This window comes from Danio rerio, chromosome 13 (assembly GCF_049306965.1).
Source record: "Danio rerio strain Tuebingen ecotype United States chromosome 13, GRCz12tu, whole genome shotgun sequence".
Lineage (NCBI taxonomy): Eukaryota > Metazoa > Chordata > Actinopteri > Cypriniformes > Danionidae > Danio > Danio rerio.
Window position 1 is genome coordinate 36,686,961 of NC_133188.1, and position 22,317 is coordinate 36,709,277.

General features: G+C 35.0%; 3 protein-coding genes and 1 long non-coding RNA gene across 15 annotated transcripts; 2 read left to right on the forward strand and 2 right to left on the reverse strand.

The window, feature by feature from the left end:
* The first annotated feature begins 17 nt into the window (after window positions 1-17).
* Window positions 18-5,600, forward strand: ndufaf1 (NADH:ubiquinone oxidoreductase complex assembly factor 1). 10 transcript variants are annotated; one of them, XM_073919539.1, is made up of 7 exons: window positions 18-262; window positions 744-799; window positions 871-990; window positions 1,988-2,552; window positions 4,724-4,909; window positions 5,187-5,261; window positions 5,385-5,600. In XM_073919539.1, the coding sequence occupies exons 4-7, from the start codon at window positions 2,034-2,036 to the stop codon at window positions 5,517-5,519; spliced, it is 915 nt and encodes a 304-aa protein (XP_073775640.1). In that variant the 5' UTR covers window positions 18-262; window positions 744-799; window positions 871-990; window positions 1,988-2,033; the 3' UTR covers window positions 5,520-5,600. The 10 variants fall into 10 exon arrangements, with proteins under 10 accessions (XP_073775640.1, XP_009305590.1, XP_005156886.1 ...); XM_009307315.4 differs by having other exon boundaries at window positions 1,991-2,552; XM_005156829.5 differs by having other exon boundaries at window positions 930-990.
* nusap1 (nucleolar and spindle associated protein 1) lies at window positions 5,554-10,513 on the reverse strand. The gene is made up of 12 exons (NM_001145694.1): window positions 10,319-10,513; window positions 10,040-10,099; window positions 9,816-9,956; window positions 9,541-9,724; window positions 9,337-9,414; window positions 9,069-9,181; window positions 7,934-7,981; window positions 7,508-7,668; window positions 6,833-6,996; window positions 6,500-6,622; window positions 6,295-6,400; window positions 5,554-6,117 (listed from the first exon to the last, which is right to left on the reverse strand). The coding sequence occupies exons 1-12, from the start codon at window positions 10,391-10,393 to the stop codon at window positions 6,030-6,032; spliced, it is 1,341 nt and encodes a 446-aa protein (NP_001139166.1). The 5' UTR covers window positions 10,394-10,513; the 3' UTR covers window positions 5,554-6,029.
* Window positions 10,514-10,678: 165 nt separating this feature from the next.
* On the forward strand, window positions 10,679-14,667 carry oip5 (opa interacting protein 5). 2 transcript variants are annotated; one of them, XM_073920022.1, is made up of 6 exons: window positions 10,685-10,992; window positions 12,465-12,531; window positions 12,619-12,741; window positions 13,279-13,360; window positions 13,461-13,566; window positions 13,900-14,667. In XM_073920022.1, the coding sequence occupies exons 1-5, from the start codon at window positions 10,761-10,763 to the stop codon at window positions 13,545-13,547; spliced, it is 591 nt and encodes a 196-aa protein (XP_073776123.1). In that variant the 5' UTR covers window positions 10,685-10,760; the 3' UTR covers window positions 13,548-13,566; window positions 13,900-14,667. The 2 variants fall into 2 exon arrangements, with proteins under 2 accessions (NP_001139092.1, XP_073776123.1); NM_001145620.1 differs by lacking the exon at window positions 13,900-14,667 and having other exon boundaries at window positions 10,679-10,992; window positions 13,461-13,632.
* A 296-nt stretch (window positions 14,668-14,963) lies between these two features.
* On the reverse strand, window positions 14,964-21,417 carry oip5-as1 (oip5 antisense RNA 1). 2 transcript variants are annotated; one of them, NR_046387.1, is made up of 3 exons: window positions 21,235-21,417; window positions 20,899-20,959; window positions 14,964-19,324 (listed from the first exon to the last, which is right to left on the reverse strand). It is a non-coding gene; the product is annotated as an oip5 antisense RNA 1 (long non-coding RNA). The 2 variants fall into 2 exon arrangements; NR_138147.1 differs by lacking the exon at window positions 20,899-20,959.
* Between the last annotated feature and the right edge of the window lie 900 nt (window positions 21,418-22,317).

Genomic DNA, 22,317 nt, shown 5'->3' on the forward strand with positions numbered 1-22,317 from the left:
AGCTACACCGCGCATGCGCACACGCCACCACAAATACATCGACAAGTTTACAGTACCACTTACGTGCTGTTTCTGATAATGTCAAATATAATGTAAAGTACATTAACCACAATTATGATAACATTTGTTAACCACTAAATGTGGGGTTGGTAGGGGGTGAACTGCGAGGAATGTTCGTTGTCGGTAGGACCATAAGCGGATGTCCTTGTTTCAAGTAAGGGCAAATTAAATGACGGGCCGCGAAGGCGCATTTGACTTTTGTGTAAGTATTGCTTAAATATTTTTAATTTATTTATTGATATGTTGTTGATAAATGTGGTCACCGTCAGTGTTTGTACGTTAGCTTTGCTGTAACAATTAAACTTAATCTTCAAATCATGAAGTGTGGGGATTTTAACACGTGTTATTGTACCGCTGACCCTCTCTAGATTAATTTATAACCTTGTTGCTATGGAAGCCAAATATGATAATCCACATGCAAGAGGAATTCCCTGAAAATTACATCTTCATGTATAAAAACTGGCAGATTTATACAAACTTAAATTGCCTTAATAGGTATATACTGTTGTGTAATTGTATTTGTAAATAATTTCCATTTGGTGAGCTTCTACGATAGCAGTTATTTAAATGTACATTTTATTATATTCTCATCTGAATCCATGATTATTCACTTAATCTAAATCATAATAGTAATTACGCATTTATATATTATGTCCACTGTTTTTCTCTAAACCTTTCCATAGACCCTCTTGCACCTCCTTGAAAAAACTCGAATTCAAGAGATCAGCACCATTTTCAGGTACATTAATTTAATAATCACAATGCAAAAAAAAAAATGTTTTTTCTTACTTTGCTTTATCTCTTTTCTAGTCCAAATATCTAAAAAAAATCTTAATCAGGGAAAACTATTGCTGTGTTTTAAAATTCAGATGAAATGAGGCGAAGTTGAGAGTTTTCTCCTTAAAACAAGCAAAAACTTATGCTAGTGGGGTAAGTTAAATAATCCTGTTTTCACTTTGAAATGTAGATGTTTAGACTAGAATGACAAAAAACTTAAACGAATGTACATTAATTTTGTATTAAAACATTAATGAATACAATTCTAACGCTTTTGGTCAACTATAATCCAGACTTAACATTGCATGTCTTTGCAATGACTATTGCAGATGTGCACATTGCGATATCGATGCTGAAACTATATATTGTGCAGCCCTAGTTCCTGTTCAGTGATAATTGACTCAATAATTTTTTCTACAGTTTAAAACCTTCAAAGGGGTAGGTCACCTCAAAATTAAAATATTGTTCTCATTTACTTACCCTTTACTTGTTTCAACCTTTAATTAGTTTCATTCTTCTGTTACACACACAAAGTATATTCTGAAGAATTCTTAAACCTGCAATCATTGTTACATGGAATTTGGTAAGTGGTTACAGATTTTTACCATTCTTCAAAGTATCTTTTCTTGTGTAGAAGAAAGAAACCCATAAAGTAACCATTGAGTAAAAGGGTCGTAAATTTAAAATTTGTGTGAACTATTCCTTTAAATCAGAACAGGAAGTATTACATTTATAAAATAAAGTATGGGTGACTCGGTGGCTTGTCGCCTCACAGCAAGGTCACTGGTTCAAGTCCTGACTGGGTCAGTTGGCATTTCTGTGTGGAGTTTGCATGTGCTCCACGTGTTGGTGTGGGTTTCCTTTGGGTACTCTGGTTTCCCCCATAGTCCAAAGACATGTGCTATAGGTGAATTGAATAAGGTAAATTGTCTGTTGTGTGTGCGTCTGAGTGAGTGTGTATGGATGTTTTTCAGTACTGGGTTGCGCTGTGTAAAACATATGCTGTATAAGTTGGCGGTTCATTCCACTGTGACAACCCCTGACAAATAAAGAAACTAAGCTGGAATGAAAATAAATAAATGAAAATAATGGCTCTAAATGATGCATATACGATTTTACTGTTTGTTATAAATGTTTTTAATTTTTTCAGCAGTCTTCTGGATGTCTAATCTGATCCCAAGAGCTACCCAGACTAAATGGCTGTATCGAGAACAACACTCAAGTCCCTGTATGGAGTTTGTGGAGTGGTTTACAGACAGCCTCTGTTGTTCCCTTCCTCACTCAAATGTGCATCTATACAGATCACCAGGAGCAAGTTTGAGCGAGATTACCAGAGACCCGGTCAGCCTCCAGACACACGCTGGCCTTGGCAGATGATAAACTTTGATTTCTCCAAAGGTGTGGAGAGTGTCAGGAAGCACTTTGGCTTGTTAAAGGATGAGTTTTTCCAGCGCTGGATTGGACCGGAAGGAAAGCCAATAATAGAGCACATGCTGGAACAGACCCGTGTCGTGTGGGAGTTTCGGGGTCCTGAGAGTCTAAATGAGTGGATTGTGTCATCTGATCAGGAGATTGGGGGCCGCAGTGTGGCTTATGTCAGTCTGGGCAAAAACAACACCACGTGTTTGCTGTATGGGACCTTGAGCTCCACCCCTCCACGTGATGGAGAGACTCGATACAGTGGATACTGCTCTATGCGCTCCAAACCCCCAAAGGTCAGTGCTGAGATCCCACATCTGTGTCTCTTTATTATTTTTACCAACATTTAATGCATTTACTTAAGATTTTTTACATTCTGCAAACGTTATTCAATCAATGCATTTGTACAGCAGGTATTTAAAGAAATGGGACATAATACATTGCCAGATTCTTTTAAAAGTGCAGTAGGTGATCTTTCACAATGCTAACAGCTTAGCATAAATCTCTGAATCACAGTCCCTCCCCTGCCGTCCAGAGCCACGCCTCCTGAAACAGGAGCACGTGCACCTTAAAGATGACAGCAAAACAACCCTCTCTCGTATAAAAAGCGACTAGTGCTTGTCCGGCGGCATGCAGGAATTACACATTACTAAGCCAAACTGACATGCTATTTCAGAGCGAATATTTAGAGTTGCATGGTAAACAATATAGGAAGAGACTAGGCTGAATAGCGGTATTTACTTGTGTTTTGTTGTTAAATACATTAAAATCGACATTATCGATGCTGTAAAAGGTCCCTTGTGAAACTGAAAATAGTCTTTTTAATCTTTCACTGGAAGATTTTAGTGGCTGAACAACACTTCTGTGAAGATATAACCCATCTGCAACAACAACATCTAATGTTTCATCAGCTTTGCGTGAAGCTAAAACAGTTTTAAAACAGAACATAACCGGTCTATGAGAAATCCTTCAGCCATGGTGTCATCCTTTCTCCAGCATGCAAAGGTAACTGCAATATTGATTGAGGTTTTTAAAAAGTTTTAATTCAGCATGTTTTTGCTGATCGTGCACGCGCTCGTGCTCTGTCTCATGAACGCGCAGCAGATCTACGCACAAACAGCGGTCAGCGGAGCTGCATACAAACGGCTGCGCAGTTGTTCAAATCTGCATTTGCTGACAGACAGTTTGGTCTACTTATCGGAATTATGAGAGATGTCGGCCCGACTCTATTTAATTGGATGAACATTTTTTAGTTTTATGCCTTACCAAAATAAAAAAAATACATGTAAATACATTTAGATCATTTACTTTAATCATTACTATTGTACTGTGAAGAGACTTTCAACCAGCACAACAACAAATGTTTCTGAAGACAATCACCTACTGCACCTTTAATTATAATAGAAGTTATTATTTTTTAACTAATTTATCTTTTGTGTAAAAACCTTAATCTGATCTGCTAAAATTGCATGCAATAATTTTGTATGTATACAACATACCTACAGTTGAAAAGTTAGGGGTTGGTACAATTTTTTATTTTTATTTCTTGATTGATTTTGAAAGAAATTGTCTGTCTAAGCCTGCCCTTATTTGGCTGAAAACACAGAAATAATTTTTTTGCATTGTAAAAAAAAAGATGTTTTATATTTAATATACATGTTTTAAAATTTAAAAAATGTTTTTGATTGAAAAGTTGTTTTTTAGAAACAGAAATCTTTCATGAATGAAAAGAAAACAAAAGAACAATATTTGAAAATCTAAAAATTAAAGCAAAATTCTAAATGACAAATTTTATTTCAACCAAATACATAGCCTTTTTTAAATATGAAAATGAATCACCTACATTCTTGTTCAGTCTATTGCTGAACAATATATTGTTTGAGCTTCGATATTGCAGTGTGTGTGTATCTGCAATATTTACATCGCAGGATTAGATTTATTGAAGATTAAAAGATGAAGATATTATTAAATATTCTAATTAATCTATGCAATATTAATAACCACATTATTTTACATTTGATTGTTAAATTTCTGTACTTAAATTCGGTTTGACTCCCTAGAAAACCATGTAATTTATTTTTGCTGTCATGTTAATATGCTTTTAAATTTATTATATTTTATGCAGATGTACCGCATAGAAGATTTCATTATCCCAGTCAATCTAAATGAATAAAATCTCTTTTCAAAGAGCTATCCAAATCATCTGGTGAAATTATATTCATATTGCAAAATATTTCGCAACAAAATAAAATATTGCCATGTTTTTTCATTATCAAGCAGCCCTAGTTCAGTCACTGTTGTTATGTGTGGTTATCATTTGCGTAATTTAAGGAACTGTGTGTCTATCCAAACTTATCTACAGTGTGTACATGGCTAATGAGCAACAGATTTTTGCATTAATTTAAATATAGGAGTAAATGGGCAATAACTTGTAAATTTGCCTTTAAAACGTACTTTTCTGCTGCAGGCCTCATTTGACAGGAAAAAGCACTATGACTGGTCAAGTTTCAACACGTTACATTTGCGGATACGAGGCGATGGAAGACCGTGGATGATAAACGTGTCCGCTGAAACCTACTTTTCTCACCAGAGAGATGACATCTACAGTTACTTCCTTTACACGAGAGGGGGACCCTACTGGCAGGATGTCAAGGCATGTGCTTCATTTAAAGAAAAGAAAAATATCATGGATTTGACAGTGCATTGATTCCATTGCATCGGTTTAACATGTTTAAAGATTTGGGGGTCAGAAAAGATGCTTTTATAAATTACAAAAATTGCATTTTAAAATAACTGTCTCTAAGCTGTAATATTATAAATATCTTAAACGTCAATAAATGAGCCTGGCAGAAACCTTAAATTCTGACCTTTATGTGGTAATAATATTTGGCTCCAGATTCTTGCTTGATAATTGTAAATCTCTTTTACAGATTCCATTCTCCAAGTTTTTCCTTTCCAGTCGGGGAAGAATCCAGGATAGTCAGCATCCTCTCTGGCTGGACAAGGTCAGTATGTACTTGGAGTTTATCCAGTGAACTGAAATTAGCATTTTATCTTTATTTTCTCTGAGGACACATTAAAAGAACAGTCAGTTATCATAAGTTTGTTTTTTGTGCTTTTTTTCCCAGATAAATACTATTGGTTTTACATTGGGGGACAAAGCAGATGGTCCATTTCAGCTGGAGATTGATTTCATTGGTCTGAATAATGACTGTGCCCACACTGAGGAGTTTGCATATGAGCTTTACAAGAAAAACCCATAGTTCTGGTTGTATTAAATAGGATTCAACAATTAGGTATGGATTAACAAATTCTTTAATTAAAAACTTTTCGGGAAAAAAGTACTTGGACGTTTGTTTGTTTTTTTAAAGAGACATCATCGTTCATACAGACAAATATACATAAAATATGACCCCATGAAAAAGTACAAAATGATAATTTATCACTCAAGTTTCAAACAAACTTTTTGTATGGCCAATGTTTTGTTTTGATCTTTTCTTGTTTTTACAATACACTGAAGCAAATACATTTCAACCATTCATACCAAATAATATTGGTCAGAATAGTTTTTCTTCACATAAAAAACAAAGTATCAAAAAACCTCGTCTAGAAATGCTAAAAGACTTTAGTAGAATGACAACAAGAGTCAGCAAAGAACAAGTGTTTAGAAAAGAGCAAAAATGTACAATAGTTTGGAAAAAAAACAGACAAACGAGACGAAAGCTAAACATGTACAGTGAGTGTCAAAGTAAAAGTAGTAAAAACACTGCAAGTTAGGCCATAACTAAACCTCGTCTGGCACCCAACATCTTCTCTTTCTTCTGCTTTCGATCTTCTGTGTGCTTGACACGTCGTTCCTCTCTGACATAAAAAAAAGAAAAAGTAATAAACGATCAAATCCCTTGTCTTTATTCATATATTTTAAATAACATTCTTATTTTGGCAAAACTCCAATCTTTAATGACAATCCTTCAGAAATCCACGCCAAGTTGGTACAGAAAGTTGAAATGTTTTGCACAACTAAAGCAAGCATCTTACCGGGTTTGAACCTGGTGCTGTTTGTAGTTTTTCTGATGTGAAGGGACAGTCTGGGATTTGTTAAGTGCCGTGTTCTCCTGTGCATCTCCAAAAGGCTTCAGTTTTCCTGTACAGATAATGGCAGGCACATAGGATCAGTTAGACTCAAACACTACCTAAGATGTTAGCATTGCATTCTCATTTCTTTATGAAACATGGGAAATACCTTTGTGGGGTTTGTAGGTCAGTGGACGAGAGAGACTGGCCTTCAGGTCAAATGTGTTTTTCTTGGTGGTGCCAGGCGTGGTGGAAATGCTGTTGTTGCCATTAAAAACAAATGGCGTAGCCCCTTTAAAAGAAAGCAAACGAAGACAACCAAATAAGATAAATCCAATCCTTTACTGTGCATGTTTGTGCTTTCACTTCTCACTCAAAATGTTTGTGTGTACTTGGATGTGTTAAAAGCAGAGGACAAATTTACAGTATGAAATGAACAATACAACGGCTCACTTCACTTCAGTTGTAAAAATAAAGTAACACACAATAATGGCATCCATACCGGGTGTTTTAGTGATGGTGCTAGCACTTCTGTTTAGTTCAGCTTTGGAACGAACATCAGATTTTCTCCCTGGAGTGGAGGTGAGAGGCATGTGAGGAGACATACGAGCTGGAGTCTTCACCAGCGAACGCTTGTATTCATTATCTTGAGTGGCTTGAGAAAACCTACACAGAAAAGCAGCAGTTTCGTGAAAAAGTCAAGCTCAGCCGTAATAACTTTTGTTTTCAGTTGAAATCTTTTAGCTGAAATTTATATCCTTGGTGATTTATTAAATGCAAAGTCAAAAGCTACTGGCACTTTCCACGAGTCAAAGACGCACAGGCAAAATAAAATGAACACCTGTGGCTCCTGATGACACACTGAGCTCTTATGAACCCAAACAAATGATCTAAGAAAGAGACTGAAAATTATTAATATCTAACATTATTAATACATAACTTCACCAAACTGATCTAAATGTGTGATGAGGAGAAAAGGGCAATTAATTATGTCTTTTTGACTCTCAAAGTTCATTTTATAAAGGCTAAACATTTTTTGATGTAATTGACTTTCGTTCTTCAGTAGAACATCTTGTATGGCCTCAAGAGGTAATATAAATCACTTTAATCAAACTAAAACACTTTGATCATAAAACTAAAAGCATTAAAAATGTGACAAAGCACATTATGCATTTACCGGACATTGATTTTATTGGTGGTGAGGACAGTTGGCCTGAAGGTGGCGGTGTCCTTTAAAGCGGACTTGCTGACCGGCTGCTGAGTGAGTCTGCGTCTTTCTGGCACTGCTGTCTTCTGCACTGCAGGACTGAAGAGAGATGCTCGGCTAGAAGGCACTTTCTAATAGGACACAATACAAAAGTTTGCTTAATATTCAGGTAAAACACTTTCAGAAAGAAAAACCTTGCTGAATTTAAACAATTCAACGTTCAAAAACATAACTTTTTTTTCAAACATATTTGAAGATACCCTCCCCACAGTTTTAGAAAGATGACACTATGCCATTTTTAACACAACATTTCACAAGAACTGATCAGGGTACATGGCAATTCAAACAGAATCATAAAAGATTGATCAATTGATATCTGAACCTATAGTGACTTACAGTTTGAGCCTTTGCCTCGGGTTTCTTCAGTGTCTTTTCTGACAGGGTCTGAAATGATAAAAGTAAATAATAGTAAGTGTAAACTAAACTTCAGATACCTGAAGAAAATGTTCAATCTATTTCTGTTTTAACTACATTATAGATCTTTGAAATATTTTGTGCAACCTTTTTAAAAAATATATATATATATTAATTTAAGTTATTTTTATATTACTAAATATATGTTAAAAGTGATAGCTCCTTAATGATTTATATAATGGCAGTCAATGGTTACTGTTTTTTTTTTAATTAAAAATATACTTGCATTCAACACACTCGTGCATAGACCAAGAATTGTTTGCCCAGGCTGTGAATTAAAGCTAATAGTATTTTAAATAATGTTACATTTCCTACACAGACTGATCGGTTCTTTTTACAACACATCAGTGTGCCACCAGGATATTTTTGTATGCATTTGTTTTTATCTGAAGCAGTGGTCCCCAAACTGAGGTGCGTGCACCAAGGGGTGTGCAGTCTGACCACCAGGGGTGCGCTAGAGAATGTTTGTAATGGAAATTTTTTTATCTTTTATTATTTTTATGCATTTATCTTTGGTAAACTTCACATGTCATATTACAAATATTACAACGAAAAAAAAAATCACATAACAAATTGTTATTTACAACCTATGCATGACGCTGTGAAAATTGTCAAATTCATAAAAGCTCATCCTTTAAATTTACGTATTTTATTTTAATAACGTACACAGAAAAATAAGTATTTAGTTATTGTAGTTAAAAACATGGAGTTTAATCGGAGAAAGGAGTGCTTAACAGGTCTCAAATATTAAAAAGGGGTGCACACAGCAAAAAGTTTGGGAACTACTGTTCTAAAATAACAAGAACCATTGACTGCCATTTATACGAATCACCAAGGAACTATCCTTTTTATTTTGTAGTGTATTTTGACCTTTTTATTTTGTTTTGTAGTATCCTTTTTTACTTACATATTTTGAAGTGATATAAAATACTAATTATAATATTAATATTAACAATGATGACAACAATAAAATTAAAAATATTGTTAAAGTTGATTTCCAAGACAACATTTCTAATTTTTATTTAGGTTAAAGTTTCTAATGTTATTTCTCTGTTACCTTCAGCTCTTTAACTGAATTCCTGAGCACTTCCATTTGTTTGTTCTTTCTTTGGACGTACGAATCGATGGACTCCATCTTTTTGAAGTGAGCCTCGTGGAGTTTCTTGAAGTCTGGGGAACAGTAATTGAAAATGCATTATTAAAGAGAAGAGCTTAAAATTAATAAGAGATGAAACGATCAATTAAAGACACTGTTTTTTTTTATTATTAGAGAATGTAAAATATATATTTTGTTGTCCTGTATAAAACTGAATATATTATATTACTAGGAGTTGTCGGCCGCATTGCAGGTTTTCTCTTCATCAGACCTTTATGGCGGGGAATTTTACCAACTGTTCTTCTCCCTGCATCACCAATATTGTAATTCATATTACTAGTCATCACTACATACACTGTACAAGCACAAGTGATTCAGTGAGTTAAAAAAATCACTCCTAATAATGAGCACAATTCATTAAAACAATCATTACCTTTCACACCCGTTTCTGTTGGACCACTTTCAGAATCTGGATTTAGATCTCCAGATTCTTTCTCCATAGTATTCTCTTTAGCGAAAGCTTCAGCTGGAACTGGAGTCTGTGTATCCTTGGCTGAAGACACCTTTCTTCTCTTGGAGCCCCTTCGACCCTCATCTTGTGGTGTTTTTTCTTCAGTCTAAAGAATATGCATTAAAAACAAAAATACATATTTCACTCCAATACATACAAATGAAAGATAAAGTAGTCAGTAAATGTGATTTGTGTACCGGAGAAATGATCGGTGTTGGTTCACTGAGCTTCCTCTTGGCGGTGCGGCCCTTTCCTCTGCGCTCGGTCACATATGTTGCAGCGTGCGCGTCCACAGGAGGAACAGAATCGTGCGCGTCCGAAGCGGCAGCGTCATTGCCCTGCAAACAACGGCCACGGCGTTTAAGCTAATAGTCAGATTTAAAATTTCTTATAGTTGTTAAATCCCAAAGACATTACTCACGTTCTCAGAAAGCTGCTGTTGTGAAAAGTGTTCTTTTAAAGCCTTCAACAGCCTTTCAGCCTATCAAATCAAAGTGCTGAATAAGTTAAAACAGCAATGCGTAAAGTTACTGAACAAGATAAGGTAACGTTAAGTTTAAATGTAGCAACATGCTATAATACTTTAATGTCTATAAACTAAATGTGGTGGGTTTAAAACCATGCTGGATTTACATCACATGTCTGGTTGCATGTAAACAGTAACGAACTGCACCACTTTATCTTATACAACAAAACTTACCTTCATATTCGCTTTAAGTCCCACTTCTTTGGCGAGGCGCTGCAATTCCGCATATTTTAGCGAGTCTAAATCCATGTTATTGCCTATAAAATCGACGTAAGTTGAAGAGGCACAAGTATAATACAGTAATCGACTGCTCTCTGATGTCGGATCGGTTAGTTTGGGTTTGTGATTGTCGTTTGAAAAAATACCGTGTTTCAAAAACAGATTTCATGGAGATGATTGGTTAAAGAGTGTATGACGTCGTTGTATTATATCCAATAAGAAATAGATTTATCATCTGGTTGACGTTGATTGGCTTAAAGTCAACGGCTAAGGCGGGTTTTGATTGAGCAGTTTAGAGCGCCACCTTACGTTCAAAACAATAAACGAAGCGTCTTTTGAACTTGTGTGTGAGCTGTCCACAGCAACATCCACAGTAGAAACAAATCTCTATGCGATAATGGCGAACAGCACTCGGAGTTTACTCGAAAGCTCTTATGATATCGGTCCATGTGACTCGACACAGTCAAGTTCAATTGTAGAACAGCTTCAAGCGGTGAAGGATAAAGAAATCTGCATGGTAGACTTTAGGAATTGCATCGTTTTCCAATGCATAACATGCAACACTGTGCTTGGAGACTCTCTCGGCGTCTGCGGGGAAGTGGAGAGCAGCCAAAGTGTCATTTGTTTGAGTAAGTTATATTTTACCTCATTTTAAACTCGAAACTTACCTCATTACGTCTTAAAAGGTTTTGTGAAATACACTAAACACGCGGGGGGCGATGTGCTGCCTGTTATGACCAAGTTACTGCAGAGACATTTTTGTTTAAAGGGATAGGTCACCCCAAAAATGCAAACTCCGTCATTTATTTACTCATCTTTTGTTAGTTTCAAACCTTTATGAGTTTCTTTCTTCTGTTAAGCACAAAAGAAGATATTTTAAAGCTGTAACGTTAACCATTGACTTCCATAGTATTTTATTCCTACAATGGAAGTCAATTGTTACAAATATTTCTTCACATTATCTTCTTTTGACTTCAACTTATCTCTTGTGTGCTGTTGTTAGGGATGTTTTCATCCACTCAAATGTGACATTTGATGTGTAATTTGGCCACCACCTGTGTTTTTAGAAAATGAAATGACTTTTGGTGACATCTTATTTTGACAATTTTTGGGGGGAAAATGTGTCAAACTCAACAATACACTCTGGGCAAATGCATTACCCTTTTGTTATGTTAAGGGCTCTTTTTGCCCATTGGCTTACATTATAACATTTTTGCTTTGATCGCAAAACCATGATACCATAATATTATGTATTCTTGATTGTTGTTTTTTTTTTTCCCCTGTTAGGAATAGGTTACATTATATTTATTTTTCTGTTGATCATTAGTTACAGTGGAAAAAAGGCTTATTTTTTGACTCTTATATAAAGTATAGTGTGTGTATAAGATACCTTTGCACTTACCTTTATATTTCTAAGAAAATCAAATTAAGCACCTCAGCACTTAAAACAGCAAGTATATTTATGCACGCACAGTATAATTTGCTGTTTGCAGAACTCGATATAAAATGACTAAAAGCCAGAATCTTGTTTGCAAAGGCCTATCTAAAGGGTTAATGGTACCCACTAATAATCAACAGTAGAAAATGACAGTGGAAACTACCAACTATCAAGAATGCATGCTTATGTTGTGCTTCACAATCAAAAAAAGTTGTTATAATAATAGTCAATGGGGCAAAAACTGCCACCAACATAACAAAAGTATAGTCAATTTAAACAATACACAAGCTTCAATAAAGAAACTCAAAGATTTGGAACCACTTGAGGGTGAGTAAATGTACATTTTTGGTAAACTATCCCTTTAAGACCACAATCAAACAAAAAAATGCTCAGGGGTAGCTTAAATAATGTGGCGGTGCTTGTTGGTTAAGGGATTCATCAGAATAAACAGCAAAAATTAGTAGTCCAAGACACTTGAAAAATGTGGAAAAATATTGAAAAGCTTTTATTGACTTGGCTATCCCCCAAAACTGACAAAAAAAAAATTAAGAAATAGCCATGTCAATAAAGGCTTTTCAATATTTTTTTCCCACATTTTTCAAGTTCCTTGGACTGATTTGTGCTGTTCATAACTTTGACACATTTCAATCTTTCCCATTGAAGAAGTTACTGAGGATGTGATGGTGAATGAAAAGCACGAGATGTGTTCGAGCGGTCAGCTGGCTTCCTCGTAAGTCTGTCGATCTCAGCCTTTTCAGCTCATGTCATGCATTGTTGGATGTTTGATGATCTTGTTTCGTGTTGTCTCCATCTGTAGCACCTACCAAACCCTTCTCTGCACTGGCTGTCATGATGCTGTTGGCTTGGTTCTTCATTCCACCCCGAAGCACCTGTCTGCTTTACGAAATCTCTTCCTTTTACGAAAAGAGCTGATAAACTGGTAGGAGTTGCTTTGTAATAGATATTTAATTGAGCCAAAAATGTACAAATCTGTTAATTACCCATGGGCCATCCAAGATGTAGGTTACTTTTTCTCTTCTTGGGAATGATAAAGTGCAAATCAGCAGCAGTCAAAAAGACATAAAGGCAAAATAATAATACCTGTGGCTGGTTAAGTTTGGACTCATGTGACTGGAAACTCACACCCCAGACTGTAATGAGTGCATAACAAAGCTGTGGATTAAGGCAATTTATTTAGAAAATCATGTCAGCTTTTTGCCAGGCTGATTTATCTTGATAAGAGCTCAGTGAATACTCAGGAGCCACTGTAATCATTTTGTTTTCCTCTAGATGTTTCTTTTTAAGTCTCAAAGTGCTGGCACCCGTTAAATTGCAGGTCACAAATGCCAGTGGACCACAGTTTTAATAAATCTTGCATATTGAATGGCTTGAGAGGGAGTAAATTAACAGCAGTTTATATTTTTAGGTGAAGCACTATTTAAACATACCAGATTTAATGGACATTTTTACATTCCAGCTACATTCTAAGAAGCGGCACATGTGTTAAAGCCTCCAAAATCAACTTCAAACACAGACTCATGGACAAAAATATCAAAAAGGTAATAATGCCGTCATTACTTATTTTACAGATGCATTTTTAAAATATTTTAGGTTACTTTTACAGTGGAAATGGATTGAAGATTGTTCTTCTCTTTTCAGCTGAAGGAGTACTTAGAAACTAAACTGAAGCAGGTAGACATTCTGGAGCAAATGATGGAAAAAATGTGCACACATGACGTGAACTAAAATTGCAGACTTGGAAGATGTAAATATTTTTATTGGATAACTTTTTTGTTAAAACTTTAAATAAAATTAATATTTTTGTATTGTATTTATTAGGAATTATTTTTTATATGCTTTTATATTAACTACCACATTACAGTTCAATTGTTCCACATAAGGTTCAGGAAAAACAAAATAAAATGCAGTAGTCAACACTTCAATTTTATCAAAACTGCCCTAACCCTTTAACTGCCTACTCTACTAAATAGTTGACCATATTTGGACTTTTTTGAATAATGACTATTAGGGTGTTTTCACACCTGCCTTACTTAGTTTGGTTGAATCCCACTAGAGTTCGTTTTCCTTCTTTCTGCAGTTCGTTTGGGCAGGTGTGACGTGCTGTCCCATCTTATAGTATGTGGAGGAAAAATATTTGTTGACAGCGCTTTACCAACAATTTCAAACAGAGAGAGAGAGAGAGAGGGAAAAACATTACCTGATGGATCATTGGTAATATTTCCAGAAGATGACCATGTAGCAGTTTAGCTAAATTAATTCAGAAGGAAAAGAAGGTTGCTGGTTCAAGCCTCGTCTGGGTCAGTTGGCGTTTCTCTGTGGAGTTTGCATGTTCTCCCCGCATTCGCATGGGTTTCCTCCGGGTGCTCCGGTTTCCCGCACAGTCCAAAGACATGTGGTACAGGTGAACTGGGTGGGCTAAAATATCCGTAGTGTATGAGTGTGTATGGATGTTTCCCAGAGATGGGTTGCAGCTGGAAGAGCATCCACTGCATAAAACATATGCTGTATAAATTGGCGGTTCATTCCTTTGTGGCGACCCCAGATTAATAAAGGGACTAAGCCGAAAAGAAAATGAATGAATGAATGAGTAAATGAACATCTGGCCAATGAGTGATGTGGATTTTGTCACAGGACTGAATTTTGGTTCTTTTTTTTTTAACTGGCTTGGACCAAAGCAATCGGTGTGGTGTGAAAAGGACCATAGAATGGTTTACACTACACATTGTTGGTTTAAAACAAACATAATTCTGTTGCACTACTACACTTGATTTTGGTTTTATTGGAAAAAAGAAAAAAAAGGCAAGAAAACATGTTAAATGAGAATTTGAAATATTTTATGGCATACTTATAAAAAAAAAAAAAAGATTTTCATAGAATTATTTAATTAATTCTGGTACTTTGCCATAAACAGACATATCAACAATTTGGTAAAGGCTGATATTTTAGTAATTATGGGATGTGTTGAAAGAAAATGCATTGAGTGTGTTAACTAGCGACATTAGAAAGTTAAGAAATGCAATCCAAAAAATGTTTTCTTGGTGGGGCAGGTAAAAGGTTAAGACAAGATTGGGTGTTTTTCAATAGTTTTAGGACATTTTTGATGAAAGGTTGGATCTTAACATTGAAGAAAAAAGACACATGTTATGATTGGCACCATGCTGCTTTTTTTTATTGCTAAAATTTAATATTTTGTACAAAACCATGCGGGACGCTTCTGTAGTGCATAGATCAGACTAAGCATAGAGTTTCACATTCAGAGGCAAAATCAGCAACGCAAATCAGGTCTGCAAAGCATATTAACTTATATTCTGCAATATTATTTGCATTGAACATAACACAAATAGTTTTTCCCGTTTCAACTCACAATTGTTAAGACTTTGCTAAAACACTGCATCTGACTTTGCCTCTTGAAGAACAAACTTGTTACAATTCCATCATACAGTAATCAAACATTTCTCAATGAACACGTCTGTGAATAATTTACAGTAGAGATCAACTTTGGGATTCCATGCATTTAAAAAGAAAGTCACAACACTGGTCCACTCATAGATTTAGTGTCATCACATTTCTGCATAAACATTTTCAAGCAAAGCTCAATTATTGCATGCAGCACAAAACATTTCTTATCCATTTCTACCATGCATCAGGTTTTTTTTGCACTCTTTAAAAAATACTTTACTCCAAATGGGGTTTGTAAATGTAAAGTGGTAAAATGTTTGTCCAGGCTTCATGAGGATAATGAGTCATCAGTATTACAAATTGCTACCCAGAACACTGCTCATATTGCTGTTAATGATAATAAGCTGTCAATAAACATACAGCTTATGTGCTTTCCACAATGATTAGGTAAACATGCAAATTTAATAAGAGCAAAAGCCCTGCATATGTAGATGATTCTTCTAACTTTCGTCAACCCACCCAAAAAATCCTCTTTATTAGTCAGACCCCCAGTGCTACCTTAACATATTTATTTGGTGTCCATGAAAAATGGAGGAATGGAAAACTTTTAATTATGAGCAATGAGATATTCAGGATCAAACACTTGTCACTGTCACAGATATGCTACAGATATTACAAACACCACTAAACTGTTCCGGTACTTTAACTCATGCATAAACTGATTATTGCTTCTAAAAGATGAACTTAATACACATCATGGCTTGCATATTTTTTCGAGTATATTCAAAAATATATAGTTTGCATTCCAGTCATTGAGGTATTTATCTACATTACAATGCTTTGATAATTGCTTTATGCCACTTAATTTTCTACACGTTGAGTTAAAATCTACATGTTCTGCTACTAGGAATAATCTACCCACAGCTCTAGTTTGAGACAACATTACCTGATGGAGAATGCAATATTAGAGGTATGAAAACAAACACAGTTCTATTTAGGAAGAGAGAAGTCTATTCTTTCTGTCCAGTACAGTTTTAGCAACCTTGAAACAGGTACTGAATGAAGTTCTTCAACACCTGCGTATTCTAAGCTACTGAGCCAAATTTTGGCCTATTTGGGACAGACGTTTTGATCTGAGTCGACTATTTTGAGCCCAGAACTTCATTTTGCACAGTACAAACTAGGACAAACTGACACAGTGCTTATGAAACATATATATGCATTTCAGCATGGCTAGTCGCACATCAATACCAACCGCCATTTTACTAATCCTCAGCATGCTATGACGTTATCATCAACTAATAGTGATTACCAGTGAATAAACTACAGCGTATGTCACTTAAAAACTAAAACCAAGAGTAAATGCTTACTTGCTAGGGCTGCACGATTAATCGATAAAAGAACGTGATCTTGATTCGACCCTACACATGATCTTAATCCAGCTGTTGTACGATTCACCTACGTATATTAAGTCAGGAGAGAAGCGTAAGGGCAGTCGCACAAGTCTTCACATTGTTTTAGGCAAGTTGCTCAGCAATGTGGACACCTCCAAATGCTGTTACGTGTCCCATACTATATTTATTAGGGTTGTCGCGATACTATTAATTTACGTTAAGATACTATACCAGTTGAAGTATTGTGGAATCAAATAGTATTGTGATACTGTAATTCAAACTCAAATCTATTAAATAAATAAAATTATTAGAAATACTATATTTTATGTTATAATAGGTTTACTTGAATTTAATTCATAATTCCCTTATTATTGAAGAAGTATTTGCACATCACTTCAGCTAAAATGCATTCGTTCTTTTCGTTTATTTTGTAGAAAACTGACCAACAAAAATACTTTAAAATAAAGATACAAATTATACCGAATGAAATATGTTACCAAAAGAGCATTTTTCCAGCAAAATTTGGCTATTTGATGTATATAAAATTGTTTTAATGTTTCCTGTTGCTCATTTTTTAAACTATTGTTATTTTCTTTTAAAGAGATCGTTGTGGTTGTTATAGCTACTAAATTATATTGACAGGAACAAAAATGAACTGATTCAGATATGCACTCGAACTAAAGCGTCAGAAAACATGCAACAGGTTACCATAAAAGGCATGAATTCAACACAAAGGGCTCCACAAAACTATTCAAATCAAAAGGTCTATTATTGCACAAACATGTGAATGTGAGCATTTTAGTTAATTTTCCACATGTAACATTATCTATTGTAGATAGACCATTAATGACGATACTACTGGTTTAATTTTACCAGTGAAAAAAATTTTCTAATAATGTTGTTAAAGACATGAACCAGTCCACCATTCCAAGCCTATACAAAACGTTAGAATGACACAGGCCTAATGCTAATGTTGTTTTACCATATATTTGAAAATTAACAATAATAATAATAGCCTTCTCATATAAACCTTTATTCTACATCTATAGAATTGTGAGAAAATCGCGATCTTGATTAAAAAAAAAACAACAACAAAAAAACGTGATTTTCATTTTAGCCAGAATCGTGCAGCCCTACTACTCGCTTCTTAATCAAATTAACCAAGGTGTGGATACTGCATCTATGGTGTTTACTAACTAAATCTTTGCCTATATTTATGTACTAACTGACTTTATTATAGCCTATACTGAATGTCACTACGACTATTAAACTCAGCAAGCATCGCTACCGTACATGCATGTCCATGTCTACGCTGGCACTACAAATCCCGCCACCCTAAAGCAAGCAGATGAAACTATACATCATTTAATGGAAGACATTGGTGATTTTGTTGTTTTTGCGAACAACTTGTCACTTGTTTGTACAATATACATATTCATCTCAAAACAAGACAAAGAAACAAATATTGCACATTTCCCACACTGAGGCCTCGCTACTCTTCCTCTCATGAAAACTCAGAACACTTGAATATCTACCATCCGTATGATAGGAACTACTATACCAACAACAACAAAAAAGATGTAGTGTCACAACAGATGAAGAGAAATTCCTATTTTCACAGTGCTCTATAGCAGATAACTAGAAACCAGTCTTACTGTCCAACATATTAGACTATTAGCAACTATTTAAAGATGTTATGATCATTTAACCATTTTACTGCCTTTCTTCAGGCATAACGTTAATGGATGAACATGATGTTTATCTTATTCTGGAGAACATACAGTCTCAATACGATATTTCACACATACAAAAGAAAAATTAATTCCTCTTCTCATCAGATTACCAAGCCATTAGACAGACTATAACGACTATATTTATTTTACTGCAAACAAAAAAGACAAGCATGCTCTTATAGTTTGATCCAAGTGTGGCTCTGAGCTGTGGTAACTTCTGAGGTAGTAAAATAACTATTTTTCATAACATCCTGCAACTCAATAGCACCCCGCTAGAAAGGTTTAACTGTGGGATTTATAAAGCTTATGTTTTTTTTGGGTTGTTATGCCACTGCCTGTCTTGGTTTGTCAGTACAAGTATATACTGTAGAAAACATGAAAGCATGGGTCATGGTTTTGCTAAAGCACCAATATGAGTTGTGAATTAAGAGAACAGCTAGCTGTCTACAGTTTGTCGTCTCAGAAACTACATTTTCAGCCATTTGAAAGACTAAAATGTCCAAAGAAGTGCTTTACTTTAGAGCGAAGCCATGGAAATTGAGGCAGGAGCTATTAAAAAGAGACTCGTCTAGGCACTTAATCTGCAGATAATAAAACTGTTGGATGTAGCTCTGTCTTCTTGCTTGCATGATTTAGATTTTAAATGTGCATTTTTTTCTGCATTTTTATCTTCATTTAACAAAAACTGCAACCATATTTGATTTATTCTGAACAATATGACCAGTCGATGGCACCATGTTGTGGCACAATTGTGTTGTCATTTAGCTTTTTTGAACACAAGAAGAGTTTGTGGGGGAGTTTATGTGAATTAAAAAAAACTTCAGTTGTCTTCTCCAAAGTGCAGAGATGATATGTTCATAGACCAGTAACACTTGGCTTGGTATGCTGAACAAACACTTCCCTGAAATAACGCTGGAGGAAGGTCAACTTATCAGGATGAAGGGCGGTTTGAAGAACAAAGACAAGATGGTCTCATCTGCACAGAATGGACATTTGAAACAGGTCAGATAAGGCAAGAAAGAGGAGCTTGGCTGACAACATGCTGATTACGTCATTTAAGCTCATTTAAATCTTTCAGTCTATGCTGTTTTCTGCTGATGCACATGTACAATTTCACTAAACAGGATTTGTAATGTTAATGACATCGTACTTTGTTGCTTTTGATAACCAGAACAGTCTGAGCTTTCAAACTCTGTAAACTACACCACATATTTAACTATAAATATTGTTGACAGAAATCTTAAAACTACCAAGTCCCAGGCAATTGCTGAATTAGTGTTTCAGCTGAGGAAGTATAAAGTTACATTTACCACATAAAAGCTATTCATTGCCAACAACTAGTCCCACACGGAATCTGCGCGCACAGAAATCTGCAGATTTTTAGTTGATCACTGAGTCTATTTACTTTTTGTAAAAATCTCCAGATTTTTATTTTTTCAAATTTTTGTGCAAAAATGGCAAAAAATGTCCTCAGATTGTGTATGGCCCGACTCATAACCCATTAAATATCTAGACAAATGTTCTACCAGAGCACTTCGTTGAAATTATCCAAAACAGACGTTTTTAAAAGTTGGACTAGGGCTGTGCGATTTGGGGAAAATATCTAATTGCAATTGTTTTGACAGATATTGCGATTTGATTTACGTAGTCAATTTTGTAGTCAAGCTTCAGCATAATAATCTGTAAGCCGTGGCAACCATTGTGAGAGCTCTTAAAACTTACCTATTTTGTCCGGTGTCTGTGACTTTGAAACCAAAATTTTCAAAATTACAAATGCTGTTTTTCTTTGATGTTAATTTGTCTTAACTAATGCTTCTGAAGCGGCAGATGCCATAATTTAATTTGTCAGCGCTTTCCTGTTTTATTCTCTTTTTTTTTTTTTTTTTTAATTGTGGGCATAATTCTGTTGAGCAATTCTAATTGGACAGAACAAAAGTGTGCTCACTCAATTGGCTAGTAAGACTGCCACACACAGCCGACACAGTCACGCATTTGCTATATGCTGGGGAAATTAAATAATAAATATAGCCTTTTACGATTAACTAATCGCAACGTTTAAAATTGCGATTCGATTTCGATCAATCGCACAGCCCTAGTTTGGACAAGATAATTATGACTTCTCACAATAAATGTACCAACTAAAATGGTTCTTTGTGTAGTTTACAGCATTAAATCTAATTGAATCATGTAAAGAGCTTATGAATCCAAATCAAGTAGAATTTTAAAACCTGTCAATACACATTCTCTTTGATATGTTTGAATTAATCTGTAATGAAAACAACAGTCTAAACTTCATTTGAGACTTTAATGTTGTTTCTAAACCAAAGTTTATAGTTTACATGTATTATGTTAATAATCTCTAATATTAATAAACCAACTAACAGGCTTCCTCATATAGTTTAAAGTATTAGTTGAGAGGGATGTTACAAAAATTGTGATGTATCTGATACAAACTATTAGAAGCTGAAATCTGAGTTTGTGAATCTAAAATCTGCTAAATCTGTCAATAATCAGCCAAACAAGTATGTTGTGCTGTTTTTGATGACCTACCTGGTCGTGTGTTCCCTTCAGGACTGTTCTTTTCTCTTCTTGATATGACAAATGAGGGGCACTGTTTTAACAAGACAAAGCAGGTTCAATGAATTTTGCATTGTTGTTTAATAACGCATCCATTATTTACACAGAACATTTACGGAGTAAAAATCACAAAGTAACTTAAAAGATAATACAAATCAATATCAGTGCATGAGCAATTGTACATCTCTACTCCCGCACAATGCCTGACCATCTACCGAGTGACGCAAGTGCTGGAATGCGAAACTGCAACACAAAGATTAGACAAAGACAAGCTCCTGTAGTGCACGTCAACACTCATCCCGCACTTACCGTCAGCGGTGATCTCGTGCTGGTTTGGAAACATGTGGACTGGAGTGAAGAGTAATTTTCAACAAATTTGCTGGTTGAAGTTGTTCGGGCCAGGCTCTGTGGTGTTCGCTGAGCCTGGCCCCTCTGCGCTGCTGCGGTGCTCGACTGCGCGTTACGCCATTTCGGTCCCGTGTGCTGCTACTGCGGCGCTGCTCTTCCGGCGCACACCCGTGCACATCGATATCTTTGCTCTTATTGGACAGCCGAGCCATCACTCACACAAACAACAACCGCCCTCTTGGACGAGGGTAAAATTGAAGAGAACAAATTGTTTTTAACCACTCTTATGCTCTCTCAGGTTCATTTAATCACAGTAAAACATTAATGCAATATTATATATATATATATATATATATATATATATATATATATATATATATATATATATATATATATATATATATATATATATATATATATATATATATATATATATATATATATATATATATGAATATTTAATATTGCTTTAACGTTATACATGTTTTAATGTCTTTTCTTCGTCTATGTTAAGCTGATTTGAAAATCTACAATGTAAAAAGTGCTATAGAAACAAAGATTAATTGCATTGAAATCAGTTATTTCAGTCAATCAGTTATACTCATTTTATTTTTCTGTTTTTAATGCACTTTTTGCTAGATAAAAGTATGCTTTTTGATTGAGCCTTTAATTGAGCTACACTTATAATACTATTTAAGAATATAGTGACTGACAAACCTCCTTAAAAACACACACAAGGCGAGTAGCTGTTTTGCAACTGTGCAATGACACACACACACACACACACAGACACACACACATATATATATATATATATATATATATATATATATATATATATATATATATATATATATATATATATATATATATATATGTATGTATATATGTATGTATGTGTGTGTGTGTGTGTGTGTGTGTGTGTGTGTGTGTGTGTGTGTGTGTGTGTGTGTGTGTGTGTGTGTATATATTAATGAATATCTGAATGAATAATATGGTGCAAATAGATAAAGAAGAATATGGCAATAAAGTTTAGTTTTATTG

Coding starts and splice junctions, on each gene's coding strand:
- ndufaf1 (XM_073919539.1), top strand. CDS start 2,034: ATGGCTGTATCGAGAACAACACTCAAGTCCCTGTATGGAGTTTGTGGA. Junction 4,910..5,186: donor CCTACTGGCAGGATGTCAAG/GCATGTGCTTCA, acceptor TCTCTTTTACAG/ATTCCATTCTCCAAGTTTTT. Junction 5,262..5,384: donor ATCCTCTCTGGCTGGACAAG/GTCAGTATGTAC, acceptor TTTTTTTCCCAG/ATAAATACTATTGGTTTTAC.
- nusap1 (NM_001145694.1), bottom strand. CDS start 10,393: ATGGATTTAGACTCGCTAAAATATGCGGAATTGCAGCGCCTCGCCAAA. Junction 9,182..9,336: donor AATGCGGCCGACAACTCCTA/GTAATATAATAT, acceptor ACTGTTCCCCAG/ACTTCAAGAAACTCCACGAG. Junction 7,982..9,068: donor ATTCAGTTAAAGAGCTGAAG/GTAACAGAGAAA, acceptor TTATCATTTCAG/ACCCTGTCAGAAAAGACACT.
- oip5 (NM_001145620.1), top strand. CDS start 10,761: ATGGCGAACAGCACTCGGAGTTTACTCGAAAGCTCTTATGATATCGGT. Junction 12,742..13,278: donor CGAAAAGAGCTGATAAACTG/GTAGGAGTTGCT, acceptor TTTACATTCCAG/CTACATTCTAAGAAGCGGCA. Junction 13,361..13,460: donor TGGACAAAAATATCAAAAAG/GTAATAATGCCG, acceptor TTCTCTTTTCAG/CTGAAGGAGTACTTAGAAAC.